At 45.8% G+C, this 13,261-nt stretch overlaps 1 protein-coding gene across 1 annotated transcript in view; it reads left to right on the top strand.

The window, feature by feature from the left end:
• Positions 1-13,261, top strand: part of LOC141051095 (oocyte zinc finger protein XlCOF7.1-like) — a 55,608-nt gene extending 42,347 nt beyond the window's left edge. Inside the window, exon 7 of the mRNA XM_073547964.1 lies at positions 12,201-13,261. Coding sequence (XP_073404065.1) covers positions 12,201-13,090 — 890 coding nt within the window. The 3' untranslated portion in view covers positions 13,091-13,261. The remainder of the gene's footprint in view (positions 1-12,200) is intronic.

Genomic DNA, 13,261 nt, shown 5'->3' with positions numbered 1-13,261 from the left:
TCGCTGATGTGTCACATCACAGATCACTGTGAAAGATCAGCGATCTGTCACAGGCACTGCACAGGCTTCCTCATGCCTGCGCTTTGCAGGCACTGAGGAAGCCAGCTTCCTGCAGGCCCCCGGAGGTCCCCGTCGCCATATTGGATCCGGGGACCTGCAGGAAAGGCGCCCCCCGCAGCAGCACTGCACATTGCGCTGCCGTGGGGGGCTCAGGGAAGCACGGAGGGAGCCCCCTCCCTGCCGATGCTTCCCTTTAACCCCGGTACACCGCGATCGTGTTTGATCGTGGTGTGCAAGGGGTTAACGTGTCGGGGGAGGTCCGTGACCGCCCCTGACACATTGTGCCGGGTGTCAGCTATGATAATTAGCAGACACTCGGCTGCGATCAGCGGCGCTCACCACGTGGGCGCCGCTGATTGTGATGACGTAATATTCCGTCCATGGTAATTAGGTCCATGGTCACATGGACGGAATATTACGTCAATTGTAGGTAAGGGGTTAATTAAACTGATAGGACTTGATTTGTAAAGACACACACCTGTCTATATAAGACCTCACAGCTCACAGTGCATGTCAGACCAAATGAGAGTCATGAGGTCAAAGGAACTGGCCAGAAAGCTCAGAGACAGAATTGTGGCAAGGCACAGATCTGGCCAAGTTTACAAAATAATTTCTGCTGTACTCAAGGTTCCTAAGAGCACAATTGCCTCCATAATCCTTAAATGGAAGATGTTTAGGGCCACCAGAAGTCTTCCTAGACCTGGCTGTCCAGCCAAACTGAGCAATCGTGGGAGAAGAGCCTTGGTGAGAGAGGTAAAGAAGAACCTCAAGATCACTGTGGCTAAGCTCCACAGATGCAGTAGGGAGATGGGAGAAAGTTCCACAAAGTCAACTATCACTGCAGCCCTCCACCAATTGAGGCCTTTATGACCGTGGTTTGACGGAAGCCTGCAAGACACATGAAAGCCCGCATAGTTTGCTAAAAATACACATGAAGGACTCCCAGACTATGAGAAATAAGATTCTCTGGTCTGATGAGACGAATATAGAATTTTTTGGTGATAATTCTAAGCGGTATATGTGGAGAAAACCAGGCACTGCTCATCACCTGCCAAATACAATCCCAACAGTGAAACATGGTGGTGGCAGCATCATGTTATGTTTTTTTTTCTAGAAGGACACAAGATATGGGGCACAGCTGAAGGGCATATAACATCAGAGATTAAATAAACAGGGATGCTGCATAATGCACGGAAAGAGAAACATAGGACAATTAGAGAAAAAGATCCTTGCACAAAAAAGTGCACACCCATGAGTAAAAATATGTATAGACTATGATAAAGTAAGAAAGTGTATAAACAATTTTTATTAATAGACAAAACAAACCACAATAAAATCAATTAAAAAGACAAAACACATCACATAGGTCCCATAAAGCAGCAATATAGCACACCACAATATAATATAATATAATATGAGTGAAACAAGAATTCCCATGACAAAGTAGTATATATATGAATCCTGAATATTTGCAGAAATAGTGCCAATCTGGGTGTCCCCAGAAGGCAAAAAAAGAGAGACAGAGCCCTGTATGAGATCAGAGTATTTGCATGAGTTACCTGTAGAGATGGTGCCCCTATGAAAGAAAAGAGAGTACCCCCTAAAATGAAAATGACCTGCATAGAAAAAAGCACCAAGGTAAGGCTTAGGGCTAAAATAGCCAGCAAGTCACCAACCAGGAGAGCACATGTCAGGGCGTCAGGGATAGCAAAATGGGACAGTGGTCCCAGGACCAAAGGTGATGTGGGGAGCCCCACGCGTATCGCTGTTGACCGCAGCTTCGTCAGGAGAAGTGCGGTCAGCAGCGATACGCATGGGGCTCCCCACATCACCTTTGGTCCCGTGACCACTGTCCCATTTTGCTGTCCCTGACGCCCTGACATGTGCTCTGCTGGTTGGTGACTTGCTGGTTATTTTAGCCCAAAGCCTTACCTTGGTGCTTTTTTCTATGCAGGTCATTTTCATTTTAGGGGGTACTCCCTTTTGATAGGGGCACCATCTCTACAGGTATCTCATGCAAATACTCTGATCTCATACAGGGCTCTGTCTCTCTTTTTTTTGCCTTCTGGGGATGCCCAGATTGGCACTATTTCTGCAAATATTCAGGATTCATATATATACTACTTTGTCATGGGAATTCTTGGTTCACCCATATTATATTATATGATATTATATTGTGGTGTGCTATATTGCTGCTTTATGGGACCTATGTGATGTGTTTTTAATTAATTTTATTGTGGTTTGTTTTGTCTGCTAATAAAAATTGTTTATACACTTACGTATCATGGTCTATACATATTTTTACTCATGGGTGTGCGCTTTTTTTGTGCATGGATCTTTTTCTCTAATTGTCCTATGAGTTTTTTTTCAGCTGCATGGACAGGACGACTGGTTGCAATTGAAGGAAACAAGAATGCGGACAAATACAGAGAGATTCTGGATGAAAACCTCTTCCAGAGTGCTCTGGACATCAGACTTGGCCGAAGGTTCACCTTCCAACAAGGCAATGACCCTAAGCACACAACTAAAATAACAAAGGAGTAGCTTCAGAATAAATCTGTGACCATTGTTGACTGGCCCAGCCAGAGTCCTGACCTAAACCCAATTGACCATCTCTGGAGAGACCTGAAAATGGCTGTCCACCAATGTTCACCATCCAACCTGACCGAACTGGAGAGGATCTGCAAGGAGGAATGGCAGAGGATACCCAAATCCAGGTGTGAAAAAGTTGTTGCATCATTCCCAAGACGACTCATGGCTGTACTAGCTCAAAAGGGTGATTCTACTCAATACTTGAGCAAAGGGTCTGAATACTTATGACGATGTGATATTTCAGTTTTTACTTTTTTAATAAATTTGCAAAAAATTCTACATTTCTGTTTTTCTCTAGTCGCATTCCACGACAGCATAGGAGGTTGTCTCCACACCCTAATGGGGGACAGGAAGCACAAAGAGGTTAAAAGCCCCTCCCATCTCCTATTCACCAGTGTCTTTCCTGTCCCCCATGGGGCATGGAGAGGTTACATTGTATGCTGAGGGATCAGTGACTACAGCATACCTTCTATTTAGCCGGGCAGTGGTGGTCTTGGGTTCGGCCCTCCTCCTCTGTTCTTCTCCCTTCGACAGCGTTGGCCTTGGGACATTCCCGGCCCACCTGCGTCCCCACATGAGGGTAAAGCAGGCCGGTGATCTCTGACCAGAGGCCTCCCTGAGCTCTCCGGACTTTCCTCTTCCCCATCGTGGTGTTCGGCGCCCTGGAAGTGACATCATTAAGGGTACGTGTCACTTCCGGGCCTTGCATTCCACACTGGAATGCATGCACTTCTGGTTCTGGCCTCCTGTTGCCCTGGACTGCCGAACGGTGTGCTGAGCAAGCTGAAGTACACGGAAGCCTGCTCCTCGACCCGGGGAGGAGTAGGGGAATGTGCAAACGTGCTGGGGGCAGGGTTTATGACTATATAAACCTGCCTGAAGACATCTCCAGGTAAGACTGATCCCCTCAGTATGGATGGTGCTTCCTGCCCTGCGCCTGCAGAGCCCAGCGCTGCCCCTGTAAGTTGGATATGGGGTGGGTCCTAGGCTAGGGTCCTGAGCAGTATAGATGGTCCCTCTACTTACACTACTCTCCCTCTCTTTTAGGGAGACAAGTCTGCCCATAATGCCCCTGCCAAAAAGCCTCCCAAATGTTCTATCTGCAATAGGAAGCTTCCCTCGCTATGGGAGAATCTCTGTCAAGCATGCACGGACAAGGTGGTCAGAGCAGAACAGCCCTCTCTCATTGAGGAAATCTGTAACCTGGTTAAGCAAGAGGTTCGATCCTCCTTAGCCGCCTTTACCCCTCCTCCACCGCCACCATCTTTTCAAGGGCAATCTACCTCTAAAAAATGGAAAATTGAGGCGGTGGACTCTGACTCTGAGTCTGAATACTCTTATTCCTCATCCTCTGAAAAATGGGAAGACGCTACATCCCCCAGAGTTTCAGAGGCTAGAAAATACTTTTTCTCCTCAGAGTATAAATAGAAGAGCTGGTGAGCGCTGTATGTACTACTATGGGGTTGGAGGAGGAGTCAGTTCCACAGTCCATTCAGGACAAATTGTTTGGGGGCTTAAAAACAGGGAAATAGATTGACTTTCCAGTACATAAAAACATCCTGCATCTGAGAGCTCAGGAATGGGACCTTCTAGAAAAATATCTTTCCACCCCCTCAGAGTTGAAGCATAGGTTTCCCTTGGAGAGTGATTTCCCTACTTGGGATGTTCCTAAGGTGGACATTCAGGTGGCTAGAGTAGCGAAAAAGACCGCACTCCCCTTTGAGGATTCTTCGCAGCTAAAAGATCCAATGGATAGAAAAATAGTCTGCTGAAGAAATCCTGGGAAACGTCCACCTCTGTGTTAAAATCTAATATAGCCTCCACCTGCATAGCCAGAGCCCTCTTCCGGTGGCTGGACAAGTTGGAGCATCATATATCCCAGGGTACCTCAAGGGGGGAGTTGCTGGACTATCTACCTATTCTCCAAAGGGCTATACTACCTATAACAATCTAGTTCTTGGAGAATTGACCAAAATTAATTTGTGCATCCATTGGGTTGGAATAAAGGGAGGAAGATGGCAAAAAGCACCATCTCGAGTTGGAGCAATAAGGCCATGTCCGAAGTGTACCTGGCTAAGGACATGACACGACCGCCCAGGGTCAAGGCCCAATCCGTAAGATCCACATCAGTCTCCTGGGCAGAAAGAGCAGGCGCTTCCACCGAGCAGATCTGCAGGGCTGCAACGTGGTCTTCGTACATACCTTCACAAAACACTATAGTTTGGACTTATTGTCCAATACGGATCTAGTCTTTGGCCAGAAAGTACTCCAGGCTGTGGTCCCCCTAGTGCTGTATTAGTTGGTATTCTTCCTATGTTGTCGTGGAAGGTGACTGGAGAAAAAGAATTAGACTTACCGGTAATTCGGTTTCTAGGAACCTTCCACGACAGCACTAATTCACTCCCTATGTTCCTTGGAGTATTCCTGGGAGCTTAAAGATAACCAGCTCTATGGTGTTCGTAATAAGTCACTGGCGAGTAGGAGGTGGGAGGAGCTTTTCACCTCTTTGTGCTTCCTGTCCCCCATTAGGGTGTGGAGACAACCTCCTATGCTGTCGTGGAAGGTTCCTAGAAACCGAATTACCGGTAAGTCTAATTCTATTTTTTCGGTCAAGATGGGGTGCAGAGTGTACATTAGTGAGAAAAAAAATGAAATTTTTGAATTTACCAAATGGCTGCAATAAAACAAAGAGTGAAAAATTTAAAGGGGTCTGAACACTTTCTGTACCCACTTTAGCTGTTTCTTTTCATTATTCTCGATGGTTATCAACTTAAAAAAGTTTTTAACAGCTTAAGCAAAAATTTGAATAAAATACAATATGATAAAATCCTTTAGATAATGTTGTATAATGTGTTCAAGCTTATTGGTGATTGTCATGATTTGTAGTTTTGCCCTGTCCTGTATTTTGTATAATATGTCATGTAACTTTCCTCTGGTTGTATTTGCTGTAAATTAACCATGTCTCCTTCCCCCAATACTTTGCAATGTCTTGTGATGTACCTGGACCATAATCTAATTTAGGCTTGTGTCAACAGCTAGTGGAACTTTGGCTATTGTTTTCCTAAGCAGAAGATAACCTACAATACACATCCTGTAGACTCAGTGGAGCCCTTACATTTCTAGAATCTTCTGATGGACCAAACCATTGAATAGTAGGTGTGACCCCTACCCCCCTTCAGATGGACTGATCCCAGGAGCCCTGACAATACATTCTTGCTTTAAGATCAGATGTGAGTTGGATGCTAAAAGAGAAGGACGAGGCTGTCTGAGGAAGCTTCGGCCTCTGTGTGATCGTGGTGGATTTCTGGGACTCTTAAAGGACTATGGTTTTGTGATCTGGCACAAGGATTGTCGGGAGGTGCCCCCGAATCAGTTTCCTGTGGACTTATTTTGGGACTCTGCAAATTACCTTCGTGTTGTTCCTGTTTTTTGGTCAATAAATCTGTTGGATTATTCCCAGGCCTGCTGTCCCTCCTTGCTCTGGAGAATACTCCCATCACAAACTGGTTGGCAGCGCTGGGATCAGAGCAGAAGGAATGGAGGACAACGGCCCATCAACATCTGGAACCAGCACCGCAGAGTACAAGAACTGGACTGCGGTGAACCTACAAACAAAGGCCCATGAACTGGGAGTCAGCTACAAGGGACTCTCCAAGGAGCAGCTGATTGAGGCTTTGGAAGCAGTTCACCTGCAAGATGATGCTGAGGAAGGATCCTCACAGCAAAGAGAGGAAAGGCGGCAGTCGGAGGTAAATACCCAAAAAAGTCAGTGGGTTGTGTGGTACGAGGAGGAGATGGCCTTGCTGGGAGAAGAGGCTACCATAGAAGATAAGAGGGAAGTAATGCGCACAGCCAAGGAGAGGCAGCGCAGGATGGAGGAGATGGCAATGCTGGAGAGGGAGATCACTTTGGAGGCAGCGAGAAGCTCCAGACAGACTGTACCCACAGCATCCCCCATGAGGGAACTCCCCAGAGTGTCCCGCAAAGACTTCAAGCCATTTAATGAGGCTTCCGGTGACATTGAGGGCTTCTTCCTGGACTTTGAGCATCAGTGTCGATTAATGGAAGTCCCGGAAAGGGAGCGCGTCCGACATCTTGTGGGGCTCTTAGAGGGTGGAGCTGCCGCAGCCTATAGAGCTATGGACCCTCGGTTGAACTGTGAGTATGCGGAGATTAAACAGACTATTCTAGAACATTATGCTGTGACCCCAGACACTTACAGGACTCAGTTCCGTACTTTAGCCTGTGATGAGGAAGTGTCCTTCAAGATGTATGCTCACAAACTCAAACATATATGTCATCGCTGGCTGGAGGCAGAGGAGGCCATAACCTGGGAAACGTTCCTGCAGGTCATCCTAAAAGAGCAGTTTTATTTTAAGTGCCCCGCTGAGATACGGGAATGGGTGCGTGAAAGGAGACCAGCAACAGTGGAGGAAGCTGCAGCTCTAGCTGATGAGGCTCTCACCATCAAGCCTCAGTGGAAAAAATTACTACTCAGGGAGAAAAACACTACCAGCCCCCCAACGCTGGCGGCCCCTGGTCCTTCTGCCTCCAATATTCACCATCCCACTAGACCATCAACTCATGTGACCTTCGTGTGACTGTGCCTCGCATTACTCCTGCTCCACCTTTGGGACTACGACGTGGAGGAAGAATCCCAGAGCGCAGATGCTATGGATGTGGGCAGCCCGGGCATATGCAATTCCAATGTCCAGGTGTACGGAGGCAGAACACCTACAGACCGCCTTTGCCTGTTCATTATCTACAGACCCCCTCACCTGGAGAAGAGATGGATTCAGTGCCTGATAACTTGCCAAGTGACTCTGATATCCTGGCTTCCCTACCAGGAGTCTATGGGGTGTGAGCCCCAGCCACCTGTTCTTCTGATCTTCAGCACAAACATCTACAGGAGGTCGTGCTGGATGGTCAAAAAGTTGTTGGCTTCCGTGACACTGGGGCTTTTCTCACCATTGCCGATCCCCGAGTAATTCAACCAGAAGCAATTCAAAAGGGACCAGGAATTGCCATTGAATTGGCTGGAGGTACCCAGAGATATATTCCAAGAGCGAGTGTGACCCTGGATTATGGCTTTGGGGCCAAACAATGCATGGTCGGTGTGATGAGCGGCCTCCCTGCAGACGTTCTTCTAGGAAATGATGTGTGGAATCTTCATTGCCACTTTGTCGGTGCGGTAACCCGAAGTCAAGCCAAGAGAGCAGCAAATGTGGACGTGTACAACCCATCCATGGAAATGAGGCCACCAGAACCGCCGTCACAGCCGGTGAGTGATTCTTCTTGTGGGGATAATATGAATGTTACCTGGGATAAAGTTCAGTTTAGACAAGAAGTGGAGACTGACCCCACCCTAGCTAGTTTTAGAGCTCGAGCTGAAATAGGGCAGCTAGAGGAGAATGGAGAAAGAATTATCAGAGAAAATGGACTTCTGTATCGGGTTACCAATGCCGACTCCCTAGATAAGCCCTGGACTTATAGCAAACAGCTGATTGTTCCTCAGAAATACAGAATTCCCCTATTACACCTTGCTCATGATATTCCTACTGCTGGCCATCAAGGCAAAATCCGCACCGAGAGGTGATTGACTCAATCTTTCTATTGGCCTGGGATTTCCCAAGCAGTGGCGCATTTCTGCCGAACTTGCGACATATGTCAGCGTAGAGGGCGACCCGGAGATCACCCAAAGGCACCCCTGCAACCGCTCCCTATAATAGAAGAACCCTTTCAAAGAGTAGCTGTTGATATCATTGGACCTCTGGCTAAACCAAGTAAATCTGGAAAGCAGTACATTCTCACTGTTGTGGACTATGCCACCCGATATCCAGAAGCGGTGGCCTTGTCAAGTATTTCTGCAGCCAAGGTGGCCGAGGCCCTGGTTACCATTTTCACCAGAGTAGGATTTCCCAGTGAGATCTTGTCGGACCAAGGCTCCCAGTTCATGTCAGAGCTGGTCCAGTGTCTGTGGCGCACCTGTGGAGTACGAGCGATCCGCACGACCCCGTATCATCCCCAAACAAATGGACTTTGTGAACGATTTAATGGCACTCTGAAGAATATGCTGAGGGTCTTCACTGACAGAGATTCAAACTGGGAGAAGTACCTACCCCATCTCTTGTTTGCCTATCGGGAAGTTCCCCAGGAGTCCACTGGGTTCTCCCCCTTTGAACTACTCTATGGAAGAAAGGTCCGAGGACCCTTAACCCTGCTCAAGGAATACTGGGAGGGGCAAGTTGAAGATACAGGGGCCCCTGTTGTCCCTTATGTCCTAAAGCTGCGAGAAACCCTGGCCCAACTTGCTAGTTTTGCCCAGAGTCATGTGCGGATGGCTCAAACCAGACAGAAGACATGGTATGACCGTAAAGCACACTACCGGGAGTTTGTAGAAGGACAACAGGTCTTAATGATTGTTCCCCATTGGCAGAATAAACTGCAGACAACATGGGAGGGTCCCTTCCGGGTTCTCAGAAAACTGAATGACACCAATTACCTTCTTGCTTTAGATGATCAGGGGCTAAGACAAAAGACTGTCCATGTGAATATGATTAAGGAGTACCATGACCGGACCCTTCCAATGATAGCAAGCTGTCGGCTAGCTTCAGAGGACGGTCAAGAGGATGAGGACTCCCTACCTGATCTCGTGGAAGCAGCGAGAGCCCCATCCACTGTGGAACAGGTTCCTCTGGGAGATCACCTGGATTCCTTACAGAAAAAACAGATGCTGGGAGTGCTTCAACAGAGACGTGCTGCTTTCTCATCCCAACCAGGTCGAACCACCGTCACCCAACATCATGTGGACACTCAGGGCATCCGTCCCATACAACAGGCTCCTTACCGGGTACCTGAATCAGTTCGAAACACCATGCAGCATGAACTGGAGGAGATGCTACAGCTTGGGGTAATCCAGGCCTCCCATAGCCCTTGGGCCTCTCCTGTGGTGTTAGTACCCAAGAAGGATGGGAGTACTCGATTTTGTGTGGACTATCGACGACTAAACGACCATACCGTCAGTGATCCTTACCCAATGCCTCGTATTGACGAACTTCTAGACCGACTGGCTGGATCCCGATATGTCACTATCTTTGATCTCAGTAAGGGATACTGGCAAATCCCTCTGACGGAGGAGGGGAGAGAACGGTCCGCTTTTATAACCCCCTTTGGTCTGTATGAATTCCTAAATATGCCCTTTGGAATGAAGAATGCCCCGGCCACCTTCCAGAGAATTATGGACCAGATCCTCCGGGGATGTGGTGACTTTGCTTGTGCCTATTTGGATGATATCGCCATCTTCAGCCAGACGTGGGAGGAACATCTGAACCAAGTAGCCGTTATTCTTGACCTGCTTCTTGCAGCAGGCCTAACCATTCGACCAGATAAATGCCAATTGGGGATGGGTGAAGTCCAGTACCTAGGGCATAGAGTAGGAGGAGGGAAGCTCCGTCCCGAACCTGCCAAAATCCAGGCTATTAGAGACTGGCCTGTACCCCAAACTAAGAAACAAGTTATGGCTTTTTTGGGCACTGCCAGTTATTACCGAAAATTTGTTTCTCATTTCAGCACTGTGGCCAAGCCTCTTACCGACCTGACCAAGAAAACGATGCCCCGGCTGGTGATCTGGACTCCAGCCTGTGATGAGGCTTTTAACCAGCTGAAGGACGCTCTGGTCTGTGACCCTGTTCTGGCTGCTCCAGACTACAAGAGGAGATTCATTGTGCAGACGGACGCCTCTGCTTATGGACTGGGAGCTGTCCTCAGCCAGGTGAATGCAGCTGGGGACGAGCACCCCATTGCCTACCTCAGCCGGAAACTGCTGGACCGAGAAGTGGCCTATGCAACTGTTGAAAAAGAATGTCTGGCTGTAGTGTGGGCCCTTAGGAAACTAAGGCCGTATCTGTATGGACGAGAATTCACTGTGGTTACTGATCACAATCCCCTCACCTGGCTGAACAGAGTCTCTGGGGACAATGGACGCTTACTACGATGGAGCCTGGCTCTGCAGCCCTATAACTTTACCATACAGTATAGAAGAGGCAGCCAACACCAAAATGCAGATGGACTGTCCAGGCAGGAGGAGCCCTGAGTCCTGTCAGCCATGCCTGTGTGTACTTAACCAGTGACCTGTAGAGGTCCCTAGTACGTACACAAATTGGGAGGGGAAGGGATTGTCATGATTTGTAGTTTTGCCCTGTCCTGTATTTTGTATAATATGTCATGTAACTTTCCTCTGGTTGTATTTGCTGTAAATTAACCATGTCTTCTTCCCCCAATACTTTGCAATGTCTTGTGATGTACCTGGACCATAATCTAATTTAGGCTTGTGTCAACAGCTAGTGGAACTTTGGCTATTGTTTTCCTAAGCAGAAGATAACCTACAATACACATCCTGTAGACTCAGTGGAGCCCTTACATTTCTAGAATCTTCTGATGGACCAAACCATTGAATAGTAGGTGTGACCCCTACCCCCCTTCAGATGGACTGATCCCAGGAGCCCTGACAATACATTCTTGCTTTAAGATCAGATGTGAGTTGGATGCTAAAAGAGAAGGACGAGGCTGTCTGAGGAAGCTTCGGCCTCTGTGTGATCGTGGTGGATTTCTGGGACTCTTAAAGGACTATGGTTTTGTGATCTGGCACAAGGATTGTCGGGAGGTGCCCCCGAATCAGTTTCCTGTGGACTTATTTTGGGACTCTGCAAATTACCTTCGTGTTGTTCCTGTTTTTTGGTCAATAAATCTGTTGGATTATTCCCAGGCCTGCTGTCCCTCCTTGCTCTGGAGAATACTCCCGTCACAGTGATAAACAGTTAACCAAGCAGATTCCTAACAATAACTTCAATACACCATGTCCTGGAGAATTAACTGAAGATAATTGGTATAACAGCTATAATTGGAGTTTGAATCATATAAATAGTCATTTTACACAATATCGCACTTTCTATATATTTTGGGGAACTCAAACTTCGGATCTTTAGGAAGAAAATGTCATAACTCCTTGCAAAATTTAGACTGCAGGGTGAAAACAACGGGGTTCAGCAGACTTTGCACCCCAGTCTTAATGCACCCCGTGTCACATGTAGGTCTTGTGTTGTGTCAGTAAGACTCTAGTCCTAAAAGTTATGTAGAGCTCATAAATGTACATGCATTAATAATGCTACTAAGCCTGTTACCTTTCTAAGAGGTAATATCACTCGGTCATATGATGTCCAAGAAATATATTAACCCTCGCAACTTCCATACATTTTTATATACATATTGCATCGGTATTATGTGAGATTTCAAAATTTTAAGATTTCTAGTCTATTCAAAGCTGTATTATTATTATTGTACTTGCCATAGCTTTAAAGAAATGTAAAGTTGTGGTTCCATGCTTAATATAAAAGTTATTACTAACGCTATCTGACATCAACTAAACATTTTTTTTTCACCTTTCATAGAATTTGAATATTGCTACCAGCCCTGCAATTGGAATGGAAATGTTTATACAGAAATATTAGGATTCTATTATATAAAAATAATTTTTTTTTAATTTTTTCTAGGTGACTGTATGAGAAGCTCAAAGGAACCAGAGATGGCTTCATATTTTAAAGGAGCTGTTTATGGTATCACAGAAAATATATATGAAGAGCATAGCAGTATCACAAATATTCAATCAGCCATTCACAGCGTAGATCTATCCTCTAATCAGTTTCAGCATGTCCCATTTTCTGATTTATTACAAACGGTTAAGATAATTAAAAATAGCAAAATGGATGTTGAACATGAAAGCTCTCACAATGGGAAGATTCCATTTGCTTGTTCAAAATGTGGAAAATGTTATATAGATAAATCAAAGCTTATTGAACATGAGAAAATTCACACAGAAGCCCAGGAATTGTTATATTCAGAAAGTCGGAAATTTTTAGTAAAGAAATCACAGAATATTAAACATGAAATAAATCGCAAAGAGAAGAAGCTGTTCTCATGCTCAGAATGTGGAGCATGTTTTAGCTGTCAATCGAAACTTATTGGACATGAGAGAATTCACACTGGGGAGAAGCCATTTTCATGTACAGAATGTGGGAAATGTTTTTGTTTTAAAGCAAATCTTGTTGACCATCAAAAAATTCACACAGGGGAGAAGCCATTTTCATGTTCAGAATGTTGGAAATGTTTTAAAAAGAAGTCAGATCTTGTTGCACATCACAGAATTCACACAGGGGAGAAGCCATTTTCATGTTCAGAATGTTGGAAATGTTTTCAAAAGAAGTCAGATCTTGTTACCCATCACAGAATTCACACAGGGGAGAAGCCATTCTTATGCACAGAATGTGGAAAGTGTTTTAAGCAAAAGCAACATCTTTCTACACATAAGAAAACGCACACAAAAAATAAACCATTTTCATGTCTAGAATGTGAGAAAAAAAATTCTCACAATGTAATAAAATGATATACTCCCAAACATCATTTCAATGCTAAGAATACAGAAAAATTCAAACAAGGGAGGCTCCATTTTCATTGGTAAATGTTTTCTAGTAGCTAAAAAGTTGTTACTAGAGAGAAAATTTGAGAGTCGTTAGTGGTTGATACCTTTTAATGTGTAACTGACAAGATGGCACCA

The sequence above is a fragment of the Dendrobates tinctorius genome, unplaced genomic scaffold (assembly GCF_039654945.1).
Source record: "Dendrobates tinctorius isolate UK_male_01 unplaced genomic scaffold, ASM3965494v1 ptg000155l, whole genome shotgun sequence".
NCBI lineage: Eukaryota > Metazoa > Chordata > Amphibia > Anura > Dendrobatidae > Dendrobates > Dendrobates tinctorius.
Note: the sequence above shows the minus strand (reverse complement) of the source record. Positions and strands in the feature narration are given on the sequence as shown.